Here is a 19259-nt window from a genome sequence, read left to right on the forward strand (position 1 = left end):
TCATTTAACAAAAAAATAACATTTAATATGGAAAATTAAAATCAGATTAGTTTCTGCTGTTGATTAACAATAGAAAAGACAAAAGGCATGAGTAGGACACTTGAAACATAGCAGTGACTTTCAAAACAAAACCAATCTTTCTCTATAGTTTGGCCACCTGAAATTCTTGCATCAAATATATGTTAAGAAGACTCCATGCATAATTTTTTTTAAAATTAGAAATTCCTAAATATTGGTAATCTGGGATCTTTAAAACTTACAGCTAAAGGCTAAGCCTGGGTCTACAAGTAGCATTATACACTGATGTATTTCTGAGAAAAAGCAGACCAATCTATGGACACAAGACTAAACAGAAGCATTTTTCCATAACAGCATTTACCTGCATGACAAATAATGGTATAAAAATGACTAGAACAGTTAAAAGGGGAGAATTTGAACAAGATGGACACATAAACAAAACCTAGATAGCAGATTAACAATAATCATATGTATAGTGATCTGGGAAAGATAATTTCTCTACTGTACAACATTTATGTTCTTTATTATCAATAATATGTCAGTTTTTTGATGCAACAAATAAATCAACAGCTATTAAAAAAGGGTTATTGGACATTCTTGGATTTTTCTGCTAAAGTGCAAAATGCTCATCTGTCACAATGAGGAACCAAATGATTTTCTGTAAAAGCTCAATTTACAGTTTTGGTTCATGTTAGACAGAAACACCAAATAACCCTGCAAATACTGAATCAAAATAAAAGAAAATAAAAGCTCTTAATTTAAGAGACTTTGATTTGGATTATCACTGCCACAAGAAATACACTTGTATGGACTCATAAGATAAACTACTGACACTAAAATGGCCCAAAGTATTCAGAGAAATTTTTTTTCCTCCCCTCAGACAACTGTGCTTCTCTGTAAATAAATAATCTTTAAATTCAATTTCATGAAGACGATTTACTTTGTATATATCTGCGTATCAGAAATGCGCCTGTGCAGTAGTGGTGTAATCGATGCGATAATTGCGGAATAAATGCCATTCAATAACAAGTTCACAGTACTTTGGATAGCAAAGCAGACTCAGACGTTATCATCAGTGCACTTATGTGGATGACAGTCCAGCTGTACAATGCCCTGTTCTTCATTACAGATCTTTATAACATCAGAAATATCCTTCCTAAGAATACTAAATGGCAATGTTTCATTTAGAGGTTGTGTCACTGTTTACATATATTTTTTCTAAGCAAGATCTCCACAGGTGTCCACCTTCTTACACAAAAAAACCCCCAAAACAACCCCACAGCGAGCTTTTATCACTGAAAGTATAGATGTAAACAAAAACATAAATGATTCAGTAGGTGTGCTGTTAAGGTGTGATAGTGAGTGAGTGAGCAAACATGCACAGTGCTCGGGCCCCAACACTGGCTCACCTACTTTAAAGCCATTTTTAATGTTAACCAGTGAAACTGCCACGGAAAGACTCTACTGTTCATGTCGTGTGAACAACACAGCGCTACTGGTACCATTAGTAACACGTACTTTCCCTGCTAGGACAAGTGAGTAGTATCCACTTTGTTAAAGGCTTATTTGGTACAACTTGCGACTGGACACTTTTAGACCCAAATGTTTTTAAGCAATTAAACTGGGAGAATGTCTCAGATTCAGACTTTAGAATTAGCAAATACAAATCAAGAGAACTCAAGTCTTACATTGTTTATTGTCTTTAGCGTCTTCTAAACTGTTGTGTTTTATGTAATAGTTTTCAGACAGGTATTTCACATCTCACACTCTTTTGTGTTTGGAGTGTTGTTTTGTTTTGTTTTTTGTTGCCATTTAAATCTGAATATTTGCGTTGTAATTTATAGAAAGTAAACCTTCATAATCCCTTAGCACATGCTTCTTCAAACACTCATGTTTACTGCAACTGTGAACACTGGTGTCAAACATGAGTAACATGCCAGAACCCTACACTATTTCAAGTCTTTTTGCATTCAACAGACTTTCTTGGTTTCACCACATTTTAAGCTCGATTGACCAAAAGTGGAGAAAATAAATAAAGACATTAAAGAGGATTTAAGGACAAGTGTGGAGACAAACCCACCCCATTTTGCATTAACCAGCAGCACTAATAATCAGTTGGCCAAAGTGCTCAAGAACTCTCAGGAAATCTCATCATTTTAAACATTTAAGCTTACTTAATTTAAAATAAAACACAAAATGCTGTTTCCCACACCATGATTCCCCTTAATTCCAGAGGTGATGAAGAGTTCTCTGAAAGCCCTCAATCCATGTGGAGTAAAAGTGTAGCGGGCACAGTTACAGTTTTCATGGGTTGGTAATGCTTCCCGTCAGGCCTGTTTTCAAGAACTCACCCAACAAGGCAAAGACAAGTCCTTGCACGTCTGTCATTACATGACTGCAGTCTGTATTCTCGATGACTACACAGCAGCAACATAAAAGAAGTGGGATCGTTACACTCACTCCTTAGTACAAGGACCAATGACTTTGTAGAACTAGTGAAAGTATGTCCTACTTAAGCCGTCATGTTTAATGAAACACGGATGAATAAATGAATAATGCTGATTCTCAGTGTATCACAGGAGGATGATTCTTTCCAGTCTTAATATCGACACACTGTTCAGCTGTGACTTCTTGCTGTTCCCAACTCGTCAGCCTCTTTGCTGTTGGCTGGTACAAGGCCCAGTGAAGCTCTTTGTTACCCTACTCCTCCTAGTTGGTCCCTGAAGAGCCCTCTTGGTCACTGGGCAGGGCACCGTTGATCTCAAGAAGGCTATCGATTCCCAGATACCCAAGTAAAATATCACTTCGGCGGTGAGAAAGGTTCAGGATGTCCTCGGCCAAACACTGTGGAGAGGTGAAGCGGACCTTGTCGTGGTCAAACATATCCTTAAGGTACTGCACGATTTGTTGCTGCAGGTGAAAGGAGAGAAAACAAAATGAAAAGATGGTATGATAATGTGTGTGTTGTTAAGCCACGTGAAGACAACTTCATGTGGCTTAGTTAGCTCTGAGCCACATGAATGCAAGTTCCCCCATCATTGTTACTGCAGCTACTACTACTTTGACTGTAAAGGCTCTTGCATGTAATGATGTCTGTGGCTCAGGAGCTGCTACTTAAATCTAAAAAATATTGAAATTAGGTTTGGCACAAACTGTATATAAATGTGCTCTAACAAAGCAGCAGGCAAAGAACCTTTAGAGTTGCATTAAAGGAAATGTAGGTTTAAGAGTTTCACTCTGACTCTTTTCTTCCAACACTGCACTTCTATAAAGTTTTATAACCCGATTAAAGAAAGTATCTCGCAGCATCTTGCATCCTCTGCTGTACATCTCACTATACAATTGTATAAATTATACATTTAGTGTCATGTGCTGTAAGAATTGTAGAGTTGTACATTATGCTAGTGGTTTTCCTGCACAGAGGATAGTGTCTGCTTGCACTGAAATATTTTTCAACCATATACTCTGTATGGCCTCACCTTAAAAATTGTGCACACTTCACTCAGGTGCTGCCGGGGTCCTAAAAAGCCAAAAGCTAAAACTGGGCTTACATGCTCAGATATGGCATAGAAGTGGGAGATAAATCCATCAGGAACCTGGAGAGAGCAGAAGAACAAGCTATCAGAATAAACAAATTTTTTTAGGTTTAAATAAAGCTGTTAAAAAGTATTAATTTCTAAAACTAGTATAAACTCACCATAAGAAGACGCCTTTTGGCTTTTAGGACAGACCAGCAAGCAGTCGCCAAAGCCTGCCAGAAAATTAAAAACTATTATTAGAGAAACCGTTATAAGCATGTTGGTGGAATATGGAGTAAGTGTCTGTGCTGATGCATGTGCATCATATTAACCGTTTCTTTAAAGCTGTCAGAGAGCCAGCGATTCCTCAGCACAGCCACCACAGAGGCAGGAGGACTCTCCAGGTCTTCGAATGCATCCATCAGGATGAAGTCCAACACTATGTCGAAAAAGTTCATACAAACCACCTGCAATGTTCAGGAAATGTGGACCATGAGGAATGGTGAAGGCATTATTTATTTATTTTTAGCAGCAGTAATGTTTTGAACTGCTGTGGCATCAGGCATACCTGACTTGGAACACATAAAGGACTAGATAGTGTTGTGCAACTGTTGTACAAGAAAAAAAACTTCTGTATTTTTTTCTTATCTACTGTGGTGACATGGAGGTTTGTAAGAGTGGGCTCCTGGTCGGTCTGTTTCAGATATACACACACCCAAGCATGTGTGAACATGTCCTATGGATAGTTTGAAGCTATACTACTGATGAACAGCTGGTGGCAGCAATGTGCAACATATTAAAATTATGTACATCTGACTCAAAGAGCTCAAAGAGCTGAGCACACTGTCATGTGTGTTGGTCATGAGTGGGTTATATCTGTCACAGAGAAACTAAAAAAATTAAGCAATCGGTCCCTTTAAATATTTTCACTAAAAAACCAAAAAGCAACAAACAAACAAAAAAAAAAAATACAAATGTTAACTGATGTTTGCAATTAATAGCTACTGATTGTATTCACTTGTCACATTCATGCTTACCGTAAACACACATACACTATCACATTGATGTGATGACTTGAATAACAGCATGATTACTCACTCCTCGACCCTCCAGCTCCATCTTAGTGATGGGCCACGTTTCCTCTCTCTGAGTGTACAGCAGCATGTCTTCATAGCTTTCTAGAAAAGCTTTGGGGCTCTGAGATGAAGCAAAAGATCAAATGAGATCAATTAAAATAAATAATTACAGTTCTTTAAAATTGTCCAAAAGGACATTCATAACTGAGGATCCAGTGAGGAGTATTTTACCTTGTTCGCCTTTATCATTAAACCAACAATCATTTGCTTTCCGGTCTCCATGAAAAACGTACGATGGGTTTCATCTAACAATAGGATCTGGAAAAGAAAAGCATCACTGGTTTAATTTCTGTAGTAATTTGGTTTTAAACATGTACATACGTATGAAGTGTGGGTTTGCTGAAACCAACCTGGAATGCTTGCCTCACACAGTGAAGCTTGGCAAGGAACTCTTGGTCACTATAACATTCAAGTAGTTCAGTCCTGGTAAACACAGAAAGATTTATTTAAGTCAACAAAGGCTCATGCTTCTCTTGGCTGCTGTGTATTGGAGTATAAGATGTTTTGTTTTTTAGCACCACTATTACCTTTTGTTAAAATGTGCATTTTCACATCCAAAAAGTAACACCAGCATTAATTTGGAGTCTAAAAAAAAATTCACTTTTTGCTCAGTTTTGGTCTCCACCAGTTTAACTGCTAAAGGCTTTTTGATGTTTGACAATTAAACTGCGTTTCTCAGTAGTTTTAGTTGAAAGTCTATGAGGGACCACAGATACAACAGACAGTGACTCATATGGCATTATCTACAGTAATATATACTATTTTTATAAAAGTATTTGTCAGTGCATCTTTAAGTATACAAATAAAAATGCCTCACATAACAGTTACCTCAGGGTCCTATAGGCCACTTTGTCTTCATGGACCAGAGACAGGGCTTCTTCATAAAGGGCTGCTGGCTGATAGACCTCCCCTAGAGACATGGGATCTAACAGCTGCACATAAACACAAATACCTCAGTGCACAGCCTGTATGTGTGTGTACACAGATGAATACACGAGTGAGGGGGAGGTTTTTTGAAGGGTCTGGAGTGTACTGTGTTTTCTGACGGTCGGTCTTTAGAGGGCAGGGGAAAGAAGCTCACCTCCGCAGCCGAAAAGAAGGAGTCATCAGAAGTGACAGTAGTAGCATCGTCCTCTTGCAGTCTATGGAAACTTTCCACTTGAGGCAAGATTAGCGTTCCTTCACTTTCTGCCAAACGAACAACACAAGCTAACTGCCAGAGCCAGACCGGAAGCACACATATATAGCTCTAAGCAGTGACAGAGGCCAAGAGCCAACAGTCGAAATGTATGATCTTTGATTAATAATATTTATATTGTCTGATAGGGTCACACAGAAATTCTTACCAAAGTCTGCCAGCACATTGTCTGCTGGGATACTGCTCCCAAAATCCTCCTGTAGGTGATACGCTCTGTGCAGTAGTGTCTCTAACTTCTCAGCAAACACTTTATTTTGGGCTTCACCCTGTAAAATAAAAATAATAAAGATACCACTTTAATATTATATAATAAATAACCCAAGAATTAGTTTATTTAGTTAAATTAAACTGGCACTGGGCTCTAATCCAGGAGGCAGACTAAGCGAAATTGATCAGCTTTTCTGGAACCGCATCACATTTTATAGTTAAATTTAATCATTTTATTTTATTGTTAATAAATAAAAGTCTTGCAACAGTTTATGACCAGTTCTTTTTTTCTATAATTATTAGGCAGTTGTTTAATGCACTGATGTGTTGCAACAACATCAGGTAAAGTATTTGATTATTTCTGCCTTTTGAGGGATAAAAATGCTTTATAAGATTAACAGGAAATCTCAGCTTTAATGTTCCCCAGTGTAACCATTTATATTCTGACCTCAGCCTTCACTGAAAGATGACAGCTCTCCGGCAGCTATAGCAGAGATGATTTACTGAGTTACTTTTCATAGTGAGAGTTCAGTCACAGTCCCACTGTGCAAGTGGACTCCAATGCATATCTGGTTTGGGAAACGACAAAGCTTATGATAGTTGATAAACTGAAGCCAACGATAGCTTCAGGTGGTTTGGAGTCACTCCCATCTTAGACCCACAGAGTGATTTGAGTGATCTTCAGTGGAAAATATGTTGAGGTTCAGACTTTGAATTTCAGACATTGTATCTTTCAAAATGTTGCTTGACATCATTTAATGACTAGCAATCCCACCACACACTGGTAATAACAGTTTAATAGTTACCGTGGTAACGTCTCCACATGTTGCTCCCTGCAGAGCCAGGCTGTTGTTGCTGGATGTTGAGTGGGGTTGATGGCGAATATTCAGTGCCTGTTCCCACTTTCGCAGAGCCTCATCAAACAGCTCCATGCCTAACAGGAAGCGAAAAATTAGATTCAAATCCCAACGTTGTCTGCAGTTTTGCCCCGTCTTAAATGTAGCACACAACAGTTCAATTCACACATGGGCTCAATCAGATTTTACATAGACTAAAACCAGTTGTATGTCGGTCCAATTCATTGAAAGATTTTATTACTCACATAAAGTTCCCCAGTTAATTAAAAGAGAAATTAAAGGCTGCAGTGCATGTGCAAAAACAGTTTTAAGTACATTACTCTTGAGTTGAAAAATAATGGTACTGCACTACAAGTACCAGTGGCACAGAGCTACAGGAACTGGCATTTTTGCATTAAATTGATACGGATTAATATTGGTTGCAATGTAATTATAGATAGCTTGTGCTCTAATGTCAGCATGAAATAGTAAAAAGACCCAAAAAAAAGTGGCTTTACGCTGTTTTTATATTAAACAATAAAAACAACAACAACAAACAAAAAAAACAAAACATGAGTTTTAGTGAATACTTACCCATTAAATAGAGATTCTCTGCATTAGCGTCCTCTACCGCCCCTGACTCTTCCACCACAGGCTCTGCCTCCCAAGGTGTGGATGGATTGGCAGACTGATTTGGAGAGCTTGGGACTCGCATCTAAGCCAGAAATGAGCATCCAGACACATATACACCCAAAGATGGTGAAAAAAATAAATAAATAAATAAGTCAAAGATAAAGCAAACATGACAAAAAAAAAGTATGAAACTTACAGATGCCAGGCTGTGTGATGAACTTGAGTGTTTACTGGGAGCCAGGGAGGAAATTCCACTCATCGTATCATTGCTTCGAGTGCTGGGACTCATCATCTGTCGACCAGTAAATGGGGCTGTCCCAAAGGAAAAACATTTCCTCACTGAATGTTTCACAGCAACCACTGCTGAAAGACACTAAACAGCGTCCCCCTCCCCTAAAAAAGAAACATAATATTCTGTCTTCACACCTCTCTTTAATGATGAGGGCCGTCCTGTCTTCATGAGCGACTCTGGTATTCCCACTGTCTTCTGGCCATCCTTTTCTTGTGTTCCCTGCTTCCTCTTTCTTCCTCGCCTTTTTAAATGATGAGCAGTGAGAGCTAGAGCCACACTGCCCAGTGCTGTGGCAAACAGCACCTTCTTCAGGCTAGGTGTAAGCCTCAGCTGGGAAAATATGGACTGACAGCAGAAGAAGCAGTGAGGATACGACCAAACATAGTGTACACTCTGTGTGTGCATTTGTATAAAGGTGTTTACCTGCCCAAATGTGGAATAGAGAAAGACGGGTATCTCTGCTACAGTCATGGCCAAAGCCTGAGCGATGGACATCCCTTCTCCTCGTCTCATTGACATCTCAGGAATTATAATGCCTTCAGGCCACAGCAAAAATTAAGTTTCCCCTCTGGTCTGAGATCAGCCAGCTCAGGACCTGCTGATGAACCATCCGTAATCAACCACTCTCTCATCCAGTGGCTAACTGCAGTCTTGTTGTTCTACAACAGATAGGGCACAAGGTTTGTACCTAAGTGTAGGTGCTTCTAACTGCACAGCCATTATAATACCAGCTATTAGTAGAAACTATTTTCACTGTACCACTCTCCAGACAAAAACTTAACTTGTACAGGTTTATGGTTTGACCTGGAAGGAGAGCAGACTGACACTCTGCCAGCTACTACTTAACCAGTCTGGAGTGTCTGGTATACAAATAGGCAACAAGCACGCCATTCAACATACTGTACGAGACAAAGCCTAACAAAAGATAGTAGTTGTGGCTTCAACATGAGAAACTGGTTGACTTTCTACGTCTCTGAAGCAAACTAGTGTACATAAAGCACAACTATGTTCCATGCAGACTTAAGTTATTGAAAACAAGGCTGCTAGTTGAAAGAACTTTGACAATATGTTAAAGCGAAAGCTAGCTGTTAGCCAGTCCAGGAAGCAGAAGACAGTAATTTCAGCTGACACAAATTATTTTAGAGCTTTCCCCATAAATTCAGCAGCAGGGTTTATGTCTTTCTTTAAAGCTCAAGTCAAGGACAGCTAAATATTAGCACTAGCAAAGATGAAACTATCTTTTTAGATGAGCATATGCTAACGTCAGCTAGCTTATTCGGCTAGCCTTATCTGTCAGTCTGCATCATAGCATCACCAGGTCAAGCTGGCTTCAGAGCAAAGTCTGTGAGCTGACAGCTCACACACTTCAAGGCGGCTTTGTGTGCAGCTTCCCCAGAGGCACAACTAATAACATAATCCCTGCGTAGGTACATACCGTGATCATCCGAGGCTTCAAGGAAGGACATCCCCGTGTCACAGTCAGTGAAAGTCGCACGGTGGATTCTTTTTTTTCCCAAGGCCCTACGTAGTTAACGCAAGAATACCGACGCGGACACGGGCCAGTCGGGTGAGGTGTGAAGACAGTTACCTATTTCTTGACGAATCAGATAAAAGAGTAGGCGGGGCAAAGACTTTTCTAATCCAATCAGATATTAGTTCTTGAAATATCGTCACTCTATCCTGATCAAACAGAGGGGAAATACTGCTAGAAAGTTCAAGGCGGTGTATATACTTTATAATTAAAAACAATGCTAAAGGGACATAAATGGGTTACGTTTATTGAATAATTATCAAATCAAATCACTTTTTTTTTTATTGTCACATCACATGTGCAGGCACACTGGCACAGCACATGCGAGTGAAATTCTTGTGTGCGAGCCCCACAAGCAACAGAGATGTGCAAACACAATTATTCTTAATCATATGCTAAAGGCCATAACATTGGAGTCAGGCTACCAGAATAGTATAACGAGAAAAAGTATTGAGACGGCGTAGTTTAACCATCTGAAATAATGTTTATAAATTACTTTCCTTCTATTGTGGGAAAGAAAATTTACGAGGGGTACTGGAACGTCGCATGGACGGCTACTTTAAAGTAACCAAAAGTATTGAGAAGACTGCTTCCGGTTTTGGCATGTTTCTTTCAGAATAAAGGCGTGACTGCCCTCCGCATGTCTAATGTCATTATATGAATTTAAATACTAACAATAAAAACGTATACCATCATTGTTTATATAGTTAAATTCATAGTTATTATAGTTATTGTTATTAAAGTTACAGTTATTTCTGGTAAGTAATGTTTTTTTAATCAAGTTTGTTCCGGTGATAGTTTGTTGCGAAATAGTGGCCCCGGAAGCCGTATTCTGTAAAGACGGGCTACGTTATAATTTACAAGGCGGGTCCTAGGAATTGTTTGTAGGGTACTGTGTCAACAAAGCTGGGGAAGAAACGGGCAGCTTGCAGATTTCGGATGGTAGTTGATGTAAACATGGTGCAAATAAGACTAGAATAATGTGGTCGGCTACGTGATGAAAATGAAAGTAACCGCACAAAGAAACGGATGCTGGAATTTGACAGAGCTGGAAAGGCAATTAAAAATCTTTTGATATGGAACCTTTGTGATCATGAATCGACGGTGGCTGACTGGGCATGTCTCTCTCGAGTCGGCGTGAAAAATGAGTGTCGTCCGGGCCATTGGAAGCAGGGGTTTGCCGAAGGCCTTGATATGAACGTTCTGGTAAGAGTCACTTGCTTATTTAACCCATCCGATCGCTAATAATGTGTGCGGAGCTGCACTACCCTAACATTTCCTACATCTTATCCGCCTGTGCAGATGCTTCGCTGGCTTTGCCTGCTCACCCTGAGCCTCCCTCTGTTGTTTTGGGTTGGACATGTGATGATACGGGACGGCCCATCACCTGCTGCGGCCAGGAAGGGACTCGAGGGCTACAAGAGGATCAAGCCCGACAGAATGGACCAGGTGAGACACAAGGAGGGTAGGATTACACAAAAAAAGCTTACAGAGGTCTGGTTCCCTAAGTTCATGGTGACCGTGAAAACTGATAGCCACTCATATTAATTATACAGTGCATTTCTTAACCTAAATAACAAAGGCATGCAACTGTCAGTCTCTGTTGATTGTATTTGTGTGTGTTAGGGTGAAAACCATTACTACAGATCTGTAGTATTTCTGTCAGACTGTGAATACATTTGCATCTCAACAAGACAAAAAGCTAGAGCGTACCACAAAAGAACACAGGAGTGGCTTTGGAAAAAGTCTGTGAAAGTCCTGAGTTGCACATCCAGAGTCTACAGCTGAACCCAGTAAATAATATAATCAATTCCGATTGTTCCCAGCAAGACATACTTGACCTAAAATTCTGATTTCGTCTATTTTAATTAGCCCAACACAAAACATTATGAAAGCACATTCTGTAATTACAATGGAATAACAGCTGAGCTATAACCATCCAATTACTGATTTATGTGCACAAACCACAGCCTAAAAAATTCTCATCTTTCCCCTTTTCTCTCCACAGATACTGGACATCAACTGTAGTCAGTGTGCCTTGGTCTCCAGCTCAGGTCAGATGCTCGGAGTTGGCGCCGGAGAGGAGATAGACAAAATCGGGTGTGTGATCCGGATGAATAACGCGCCCACTAAGGGGTTTGAGAAAGACGTTGGGAGGCGCACCACCGTTCGTGTTGTGTCTCACACCAGCGTTCCCCTGCTGGTAAAAAATGAGCAGTATTATTTCCAGCAGTCAGCAGAGACCACATATGTGTTTTGGGGTCCTGAAAGGAACATGAGGCAAGATGGCAAAGGACACATCTTCAATGCCCTCCTGAAAATGGCAAAAAAATATCCAAATGTCCGAATGTATGCTGTGACGAAAGACAAGATTGAGTACTGTGACGGGGTGTTTCAGAACGAAACGGGAAAAAACAGGTACGGTAGGAGTTTAACTCGTAAGTTGTACAAATAGAAAGTGTAGCCATTTACACACTGTATAACTTTGTTCTCTAATTCAAAATATTAAAGGTGAAAATATAATTTACCCATTTCAGCCTTAAATCAACTCAGTTAAATCTTGATACCTTACTTTAAAGGAAGTTATTGTGAATTCTTGTGTTCAAAGTTTAAGTTTTTCTTAAATGGATTACAGTTAGAATGTGAGGAAATAACTGCTATAACCTGAAATCCAAAAATGTGAGCGTCAAAGAGATATCAATTGAAGCTGCGCTTGGGCTGGGCTCTATGTAATACCATGTTTTTACCACAAGGGGGTGAAGCTACTCAGTGTTCCCATTGTTTAATCAGGTCAGTCATTTACTGAGGACGTTCTTTACACAATGACAGCCTGGCTAATGGCAAAACCTCTTGAGGAAATGAGGGTCTCTAAAAAGAAATACAGTGGAGGAAATAAAAATAAGTAATCCAGTCTGGGATTTGTGTAAACATGGTGACCAACTACACAAAACATCTTACCGCTGTGTTTGCCAACAAGGGTTTCTCCACCAAGTACTAATTCATGTTTTGCTTAGTGATCAAATACAGTTCACTCCATAACATGCAAATCAATTTCTAACTTTAATGTTATGTGTTTTTCTTTCTGGATTTGTGGTTGATATTCTGTCTCTCTCCATCAAAATGAAACTACCATAAAAATAGAGGCTGTTCTCTTTCATTTGGAAAATGAGCAAACCTACAAATTCTACAGGAAATTAAATAATTACATACCCTCTTCTGTACAGTGTATGATACAGTTATGATCTAATGTGTAGATTATGACTGGTGGCAGTTGTAGGATTTATTTTTGAATTTGTAAGAATTTGCAAAACTTTTTTTGGAAGAACAAATATTCTGTGTTTCTCACTCAGAATGAAAACTGGGGCGTTTCTCAGCACTGGATTCTTCACAATGATTCTGGCCATAGAAATGTGCGACAGCATCCATGTTTATGGAATGATTGATGACGGGTACTGCAGGTGAGATTATGATCCATAATCAAGCTCCATCTTTTTTTTCTATGTGTGTATATATTCTATGTACATACAGTGGCTTATTACTATCTTTAGTGACCTACTGTTTCCCTCCTGTCAACAGCCGAGCCAATCACAGTGTTGTTCCCTACCATTATTATGAACAAAACAGAATCAATGAGTGCAAGATGTACAAGGTCCATGAGCACACCCAACGTGGAGGCCATCGCTTCATCACTGAGAAAGCCATCTATGCCAAATGGGCAGCACGCCACAGGATAGAGTTTAAACACCCCTCCTGGAGCCTCTGAAGAATGAGATTAAGCTTTACTGGTAACAAATGATAATGGCCCCTCGGTATTGCAGAGATCAGTAGGACTACAAGAAAAAAACATATTAAAACACAACACCATAAATTAAAACCTGTCAATACCAAAGCTGGTTTTAGATTCTTTATAACTGTGCCTTGACTTTTGCTCTTTTCTGCACAGTTTTTTTTACTTCATGCTTCAATCTGGCCTGTGTAATATAAAGCTGCAATTATATACATTTCATTTGAGACAGAAAGTGCATTATAATTATATACACAGACTGTATATAAAAGATATACCTAGCTAAAAAAAGCTAATGTTCTTTAAAGGTGCTTCATTTCAAATGGCCAGCAGGGGGCGACCCATCTGGTTTCATCTGGTTTAATAGAAGTCTACACGAAAACAGCCCTTCAACCCTTGTTATGAGTTTGTGGTCTCAGTTTCAGGTTTTACTGAATATAACATGTTGATTTTATAAATTATATCCCTCAGAGTCAAAACAGACAGTAATTAGATTAAGCTTTACTTTGTGGTGGACGCTGTCCCTCAATTTCTCATTAAGAACCTCACTAACCAATGGGTGTCATGATGACTATGCCATCATGGCCATCTTTTATATACAGCCTATAGTTATGTAGGGTCACAATTAGGTTAATGCTGCTTTTGAATCGATAACAAATTGTCAGAAAATAACTGGCACTTACTTTACCATCACAGAAATCTAAACACGCATAAGATAGTGGCATTTTAGCATTTTTGTATGAAAGATAACTTATTATAAGAAAGTCAACCACCAGAAAATCCAGCTGATTAGAACAAATAATGACTAATCCCTTCAGCACTTCTATTATTGTTTTACACGCTCTTGGTCCATGATCGTGATCAAAAGATGACAATGCCGATTCAGCATTAAAGCACAGTTGAGGTAATAGTGTATTTATGGCCCCGGGACATTTTAAAAGGAAAGCTGTTTTCAGACAAGCCTTTGTGTTGCATTTCATTTGAACTTTTTCAACAAATAAGCATATTTGAGCAACTTGAAGTTGGTGTTTATTTCTGTAAAAACCTCTTGCTGTTATGCTGTAAGCTCTCTACTGAAAGCTTTATGCTTGCATTTGTTGCTAACACAGTAACTGTAACAATATGGGCGAGTTACAGTGTTAAAATGCTCGAAGTGGCAACATTTCATTGAATGTGCATTAACGTGTTCAGGTCTTTCTGTGGTGCCGTTGAACCCGTGATTCTGCAGTTTGCTGTTTTCACATCTGCTTTGGTGGCCACATACTCGCTCACACTCACGGAAACTGAAAAAACCCTTTAGGGTGTGTGACAAAATGTTACATTTGAATGAACAATTGTGAGCAAAGGAAGACTCATTGTCTTGTTTTAATACTGAATTTCATCTTTAAAGTTTTTTTACCATTTATATTTTGCTGCCTGTTACTATTAAAAACATAGCACCGCCTTTTCAGTTGCATAATGCTTATTTGGTGGCTTATTACAGAGACTGCATCAGTATTTGCACTAGTGAGGAAGCGTTTTACTATGATGTGTACTTCAGACATGAAGTGTTTAAATTTACTTGTGTTTTAGCAGCCAAAGTCCATGTATATGGTAAAAGGAAAAAAAAATAATAAACCTTTGAAGGCACAAACTTGAATGTAAACACTCATCACTGTGAGATAAGTGTTATCATGAATAAACCTGCTAAAGAACACTTTCTGTTTGTATGTGCGAGTTTGGATTTCAGAGTCTTGTTTACTTGAATATGTGCATCTGAATTCAGTTCAGTGCTTTGGACATTCTTTGTCTACCCTTGGTGCTTTCACCAATATCCGATTAGTCAGTGTGCGGATGTGAAAGATGATTGGCTCACTTCTGTTAGCTTTTGTTATTTTAAAATTGTATAAAATACCTCCATTTTGTTAATACAGGATTAAATAAAACATTACTTTTAAAGGGATGATAAAGTGCATAAATCCAAATGTGTTACTCATAGACTGCATGTCCTAAGTATATACTGTTGTTGTTTAAGTTTCCAGTATAACATACAGTGGGGCAAAAAAGTATTTAGTCAGCGACCGATTGTGCAAGTTCCCCCACTTAAAATGATGACAGAGGTCAGTAATTTGCACCAGAGGTACACTTCAACTGTGAGAGACAGAATGTGAAAAAAAAATCCATGAATTCACATGGTAGGATTTGTAAAGAATTTATTCATAAATCAGGGTGGAAAATAAGTATTTGGTCACCTCAAACATGGAAAATCTCTGGCTCTCACAGACCTGTAACGTCTTCTGTAAGAAGCTTTTCTGTCCCCCACTCGTTACCTGTATGAATGGCACCTGTTTGAACTCATCATCTGTATAAAAGACACCTGTCCACAGCCTCAAACAGTCAGACTCCAAACTCCGCCATGGCCAAGACCAAAGAGCTTTCGAAGGACACCAGGAAAAGTATTGTAGACCTCCACCAGACTGGGAAGAGTGAATCTACAATAGGCAAGCAGCTTGGTGTGAAAAAATCAACTGTGGGAGCAATCATCAGAAAATGGAAGACATACAAGACTAGAGATGGCACGATACCACTTTTTTATGTCCGATACCGATACCGATATCATAAATTTGGATATCTGCCGATACCGATATGAATCCGATATAGTGTTTTTTAATCAACAAAACTGTTTTTTAAAATATCTTGCTGCATTTTGCAAGTCTGCAAGTTCATGCTCAAGTTTAAAACAACAACTACACTAAAGCTATTCTGTTATACCTGTATACAAAAAAAAATATTTCATAGTTCAGCAATACTGATCAATCTAATAAACTTAGACCTACACCATCCTCCCTATTCTGGTATTTTAAAGAGTACTTAGCGTAAATATTAAGCAACCTAACTAATAGGGTTCCAACTCCCAGCAACAACAAAAATAAATAAATAAAAAATAAGGAACCACCCCTCACGCGCCACCTCATGATGCTTAATCGACGTAATCAACCTTAATTTGATGCAGTGTGAAAAAAAATGCACAGAAATCAATTATTTTTCAAGAAATATTAAATAGATTCAACATCTTTCTTCAACAAAATTGCAGACTGCACAGATGGTACCTTCCCAAAGGAAAAAGTATTATAGCTTACTAGGGTATATATTAGACTTAATAGTCACTATATACAGTAATTGACTTCTATTCATTTTACATCAAATTAAAACTTTGGGTGTCAGATAATTATTTATTAAAAGCTCGACATTTTAAATGAGAATAAGAAAGAAAAGTATGTCTTTGTGCCCCCTTTTCCCAGTTAATGCCCTATCGGCCCCCCTGGCTAAACTTTGCTAGATCCGCCCCTGCACAGTTACCAGCCTCAGCTACGTAGAAAAAGATCCTGGTGTAGAAAGAAATATTAAATAAATTCTAACAACAGCTTATCAAGGTTAAACGTGCTGCTGTTGTTCAGCCGCTGGTTTCCTCTTTCTGGTGCAAAGTGGGCCAAAAACAAACAAGAGAGACGGACTCGCGACAGAAAAGCCGATCAGCTGATCATTTAAGCAGTTTCATGATTGAAGTAGCAGCCGGAGAGCGAGAGGCAGTCGCTTGTTAAGCTTAACGTGGGAATGCTTTACAAACATTCAGAGATGGACTTACACACTTGCTTTACTTCTCTCGGGGATAACTTTGTCGGAGATGAAATGCCAGGTTGCTGGCGAAGCTCCACATGCTATCCAGACCATGCCACAGCTGCTCTATCACGTGATGCATACTGCTCCGACTGCTAACGTTCTGAGGTGAGTTACGGCGTGTTGCAAGTTTTGCGAGGTGCTTTCGTGATATTTAATGGATCGGATTACATTTTTTATTTTTCTCCGATATCCGATCCAGTAATTTAGGTCAGTATCGGACCGATACCGATACGTAATATCGGATCGGTCCATCTCTAGTATTATCTAAAACTAATGTGTTAAACATTTTGAAACTGAAATCAGGTAAGGAAGCATCTAAACTGAGGCACAACAGCACAGAGCTTTAAATAAAGGCAAACAACAATCTCACATCAACTGAGGGAGTTCTTCAGCCTTAAAAAACAGACAATAGTACAGAGATGAGTAACTGCTGACAGCCTCTAGGTGAGTGAGGCCACCTAGACACAGGAGGAATCCCACCTCTGAAACAGACAATCTGAGTCCACCCACTACAACACTGATTCAGATCAGATTTGTCACTGAAACCTACCTGAAGCTTTGCTGCATGTGTTTATTCAGACCTGGGATGTCTGCATAATTGTGAGTCATCTGCCTTTGCAGTGTAATGAGATGTATTGTAATATCGGTCCCAAATTTTCCAAATCTTACCTCTAACAAAAGGCCTTATAATAATAATAATAATTAACAAATTAAACTAATGAAAGCCAAACTAAAAGTAAATTCTTTATAAATAAAAACTGAACTGAAATAACTACTTCTACTCTGGGAACTAATGAAGTAAAATGAATTGAAAACACAAATCCAAGACAAAATAACAATAACATAAAATAAACTATAAATTGAGATTCAATTCAATTCTTTATTTATTGAATTGAATCGAATCTCAATTTATAGTTTATTTTATGTTATTGTTATTTTGTCTTGGATTTGTGTTTTCAATTCATTTTACTTCATTAGTTCCCAGAGTAGAAGTAAGTGATCTATGTGGAGTGTCAAATTTGTTTAGCGTTTCTTTTTGGGGTTTTATTTATTTTTTATATGAATCTTCATAACTTTTTCAATTCTGGGGGGAGCATAATGGCATGAAGTGACACAAATTTAGACACGAAATTAGTTGATTTCCAGCCAGACACAACTGCCCTCTGAGAGAAATACTAAATGGCCTTTGCCTTCTGCTAACTAGTCTTGTGCTGATTATTAAGCTAATTTTGAATCTGTGACAAAGTTCGGCACAAGTGAAGAGTCTCACTTTCCTCACTTTTCATTTCTTTAGTTTAGTTTCAGTTTAACACAGAAGGCTCCTCTTTGAAACATTTTCTGTTCCCCACAATCCCTATGCTACAGTGGGGCAAAAAAGTATTTAGTCAGCCACCGATTGTGCAAGTTCCCCCACTTAAAATGATGACAGAGGTCAGTAATTTGCACCAGAGGTACACTTCAACTGTGAGAGACAGAATGTGGAAAAAAAAAATCCATGAATCCACATGGTAGGATTTGTATAGAATTTATTTTCCACCCTGATTTACGAATAAGTATTTGGTCAATAACAAAAATACAACTCAGTACTTTGTAACATAACCTTTGTTGGCAATAACAGAGGTCAAACGTTTACTATAGGTCTTTACCAGGTTTGCACACACAGTAGCTGGTATTTTGGCCCATTCCTCCATGCAGATCTTCTCGAGAGCAGTGATGTTTTGGGGCTGTCGCCGAGCAACACGGACTTTCAACTCCCGCCACAGATTTTCTATGGGGTTGAGGTCTGGAGACTGGCTAGGCCACTCCAGGACTTTCAAATGCTTCTTACGGAGCCACTCCTTTGTTGCTCGGGCGGTGTGTTTTGGATCATTGTCATGTTGGAAGACCCAGCCTCGTTTCATCTTCAAAGTTCTCACTGATGGAAGGAGGTTTTGGCTCAAAATCTCACGATACATGGCCCCATTCATTCTGTCCTTAACACGGATCAGTCGTCCTGTCCCCTTGGCAGAAAAACAGCCCCATAGCATGATGTTTCCACCCCCATGCTTCACAGTAGGTATGGTGTTCTTGGGATGCAACTCAGTATTCTTCTTCCTCCAAACACGACGAGCTGAGTTTATACCAAAAAGTTCTACTTTGGTTTCATCTGACCACATGACATTCTCCCAATCCTCTGCTGTATCATCCATGTGCTCTCTGGCAAACTTCAGACGGGCCTGGACATGCACTGGCTTCAGCAGCGGAACACGTCTGGCACTGCGGGATTTGATTCCCTGCCGTTGTAGTGTGTTACTGATGGTGACCTTTGTTACTTTGGTCCCAGCTCTCTGCAGGTCATTCACCAGGTCCCCCCGTGTGGTTCTGGGATCTTTGCTCACCGTTCTCATGATCATTTTGACCCCACGGGATGAGATCTTGCGTGGAGCCCCAGATCGAGGGAGATTAT

General features: G+C 39.1%; 2 protein-coding genes across 3 annotated transcripts; one reads left to right on the top strand and one right to left on the bottom strand.

The window, feature by feature from the left end:
- miga2 (mitoguardin 2) lies at window positions 1–9416 on the bottom strand. Of its 2 annotated transcripts, none has more exons than XM_085464100.1 (16): window positions 9274–9416; window positions 8262–8433; window positions 7973–8183; window positions 7743–7858; window positions 7508–7628; window positions 6884–7011; window positions 6019–6136; window positions 5754–5860; window positions 5501–5604; window positions 5023–5095; window positions 4844–4930; window positions 4635–4733; window positions 3869–4003; window positions 3716–3769; window positions 3498–3614; window positions 1–2928 (listed from the first exon to the last, which is right to left on the bottom strand). In XM_085464100.1, exons 2-16 carry the CDS (start codon window positions 8355–8357, stop codon window positions 2728–2730), a joined length of 1767 nt encoding a protein of 588 aa, XP_085320226.1. In that variant the 5' UTR covers window positions 8358–8433; window positions 9274–9416; the 3' UTR covers window positions 1–2727. The 2 variants fall into 2 exon arrangements, with proteins under 2 accessions (XP_085320226.1, XP_085320225.1); XM_085464099.1 differs by having other exon boundaries at window positions 8262–8497.
- An 803-nt stretch (window positions 9417–10219) lies between these two features.
- On the top strand, window positions 10220–14852 carry st6galnac4 (ST6 (alpha-N-acetyl-neuraminyl-2,3-beta-galactosyl-1,3)-N-acetylgalactosaminide alpha-2,6-sialyltransferase 4). Its single transcript, XM_085464101.1, has 5 exons — window positions 10220–10575; window positions 10672–10818; window positions 11378–11787; window positions 12720–12827; window positions 12946–14852. Exons 1-5 carry the CDS (start codon window positions 10399–10401, stop codon window positions 13130–13132), a joined length of 1029 nt encoding a protein of 342 aa, XP_085320227.1. The 5' UTR covers window positions 10220–10398; the 3' UTR covers window positions 13133–14852.
- The last annotated feature ends 4407 nt before the right edge of the window (window positions 14853–19259 follow it).

This window comes from Copadichromis virginalis, linkage group LG7, assembly GCF_057382275.1.
Source record: "Copadichromis virginalis isolate Kocher_CV1m ecotype Utaka linkage group LG7, C_Virginalis_male_GT1.1, whole genome shotgun sequence".
Lineage (NCBI taxonomy): Eukaryota > Metazoa > Chordata > Actinopteri > Cichliformes > Cichlidae > Copadichromis > Copadichromis virginalis.

What these genes read in the sequence shown, in the direction of transcription:
- st6galnac4 (XM_085464101.1), top strand. Translation starts at nt 10,399, where the DNA reads ATGCTGGAATTTGACAGAGCTGGAAAGGCAATTAAAAATCTTTTGATA. An exon ending in GCCTTGATATGAACGTTCTG is followed by an intron (nt 10,576 to 10,671) that starts GTAAGAGTCACT and finishes CCGCCTGTGCAG; the next exon opens with ATGCTTCGCTGGCTTTGCCT. An exon ending in ATTGATGACGGGTACTGCAG is followed by an intron (nt 12,828 to 12,945) that starts GTGAGATTATGA and finishes TCCTGTCAACAG; the next exon opens with CCGAGCCAATCACAGTGTTG.
- miga2 (XM_085464100.1), bottom strand. Translation starts at nt 8,357, where the DNA reads ATGTCAATGAGACGAGGAGAAGGGATGTCCATCGCTCAGGCTTTGGCC. An exon ending in CCTTCTTTTCGGCTGCGGAG is followed by an intron (nt 5,605 to 5,753) that starts GTGAGCTTCTTT and finishes GTTTATGTGCAG; the next exon opens with CTGTTAGATCCCATGTCTCT. An exon ending in CTGACAGCTTTAAAGAAACG is followed by an intron (nt 3,770 to 3,868) that starts GTTAATATGATG and finishes ATTTTCTGGCAG; the next exon opens with GCTTTGGCGACTGCTTGCTG.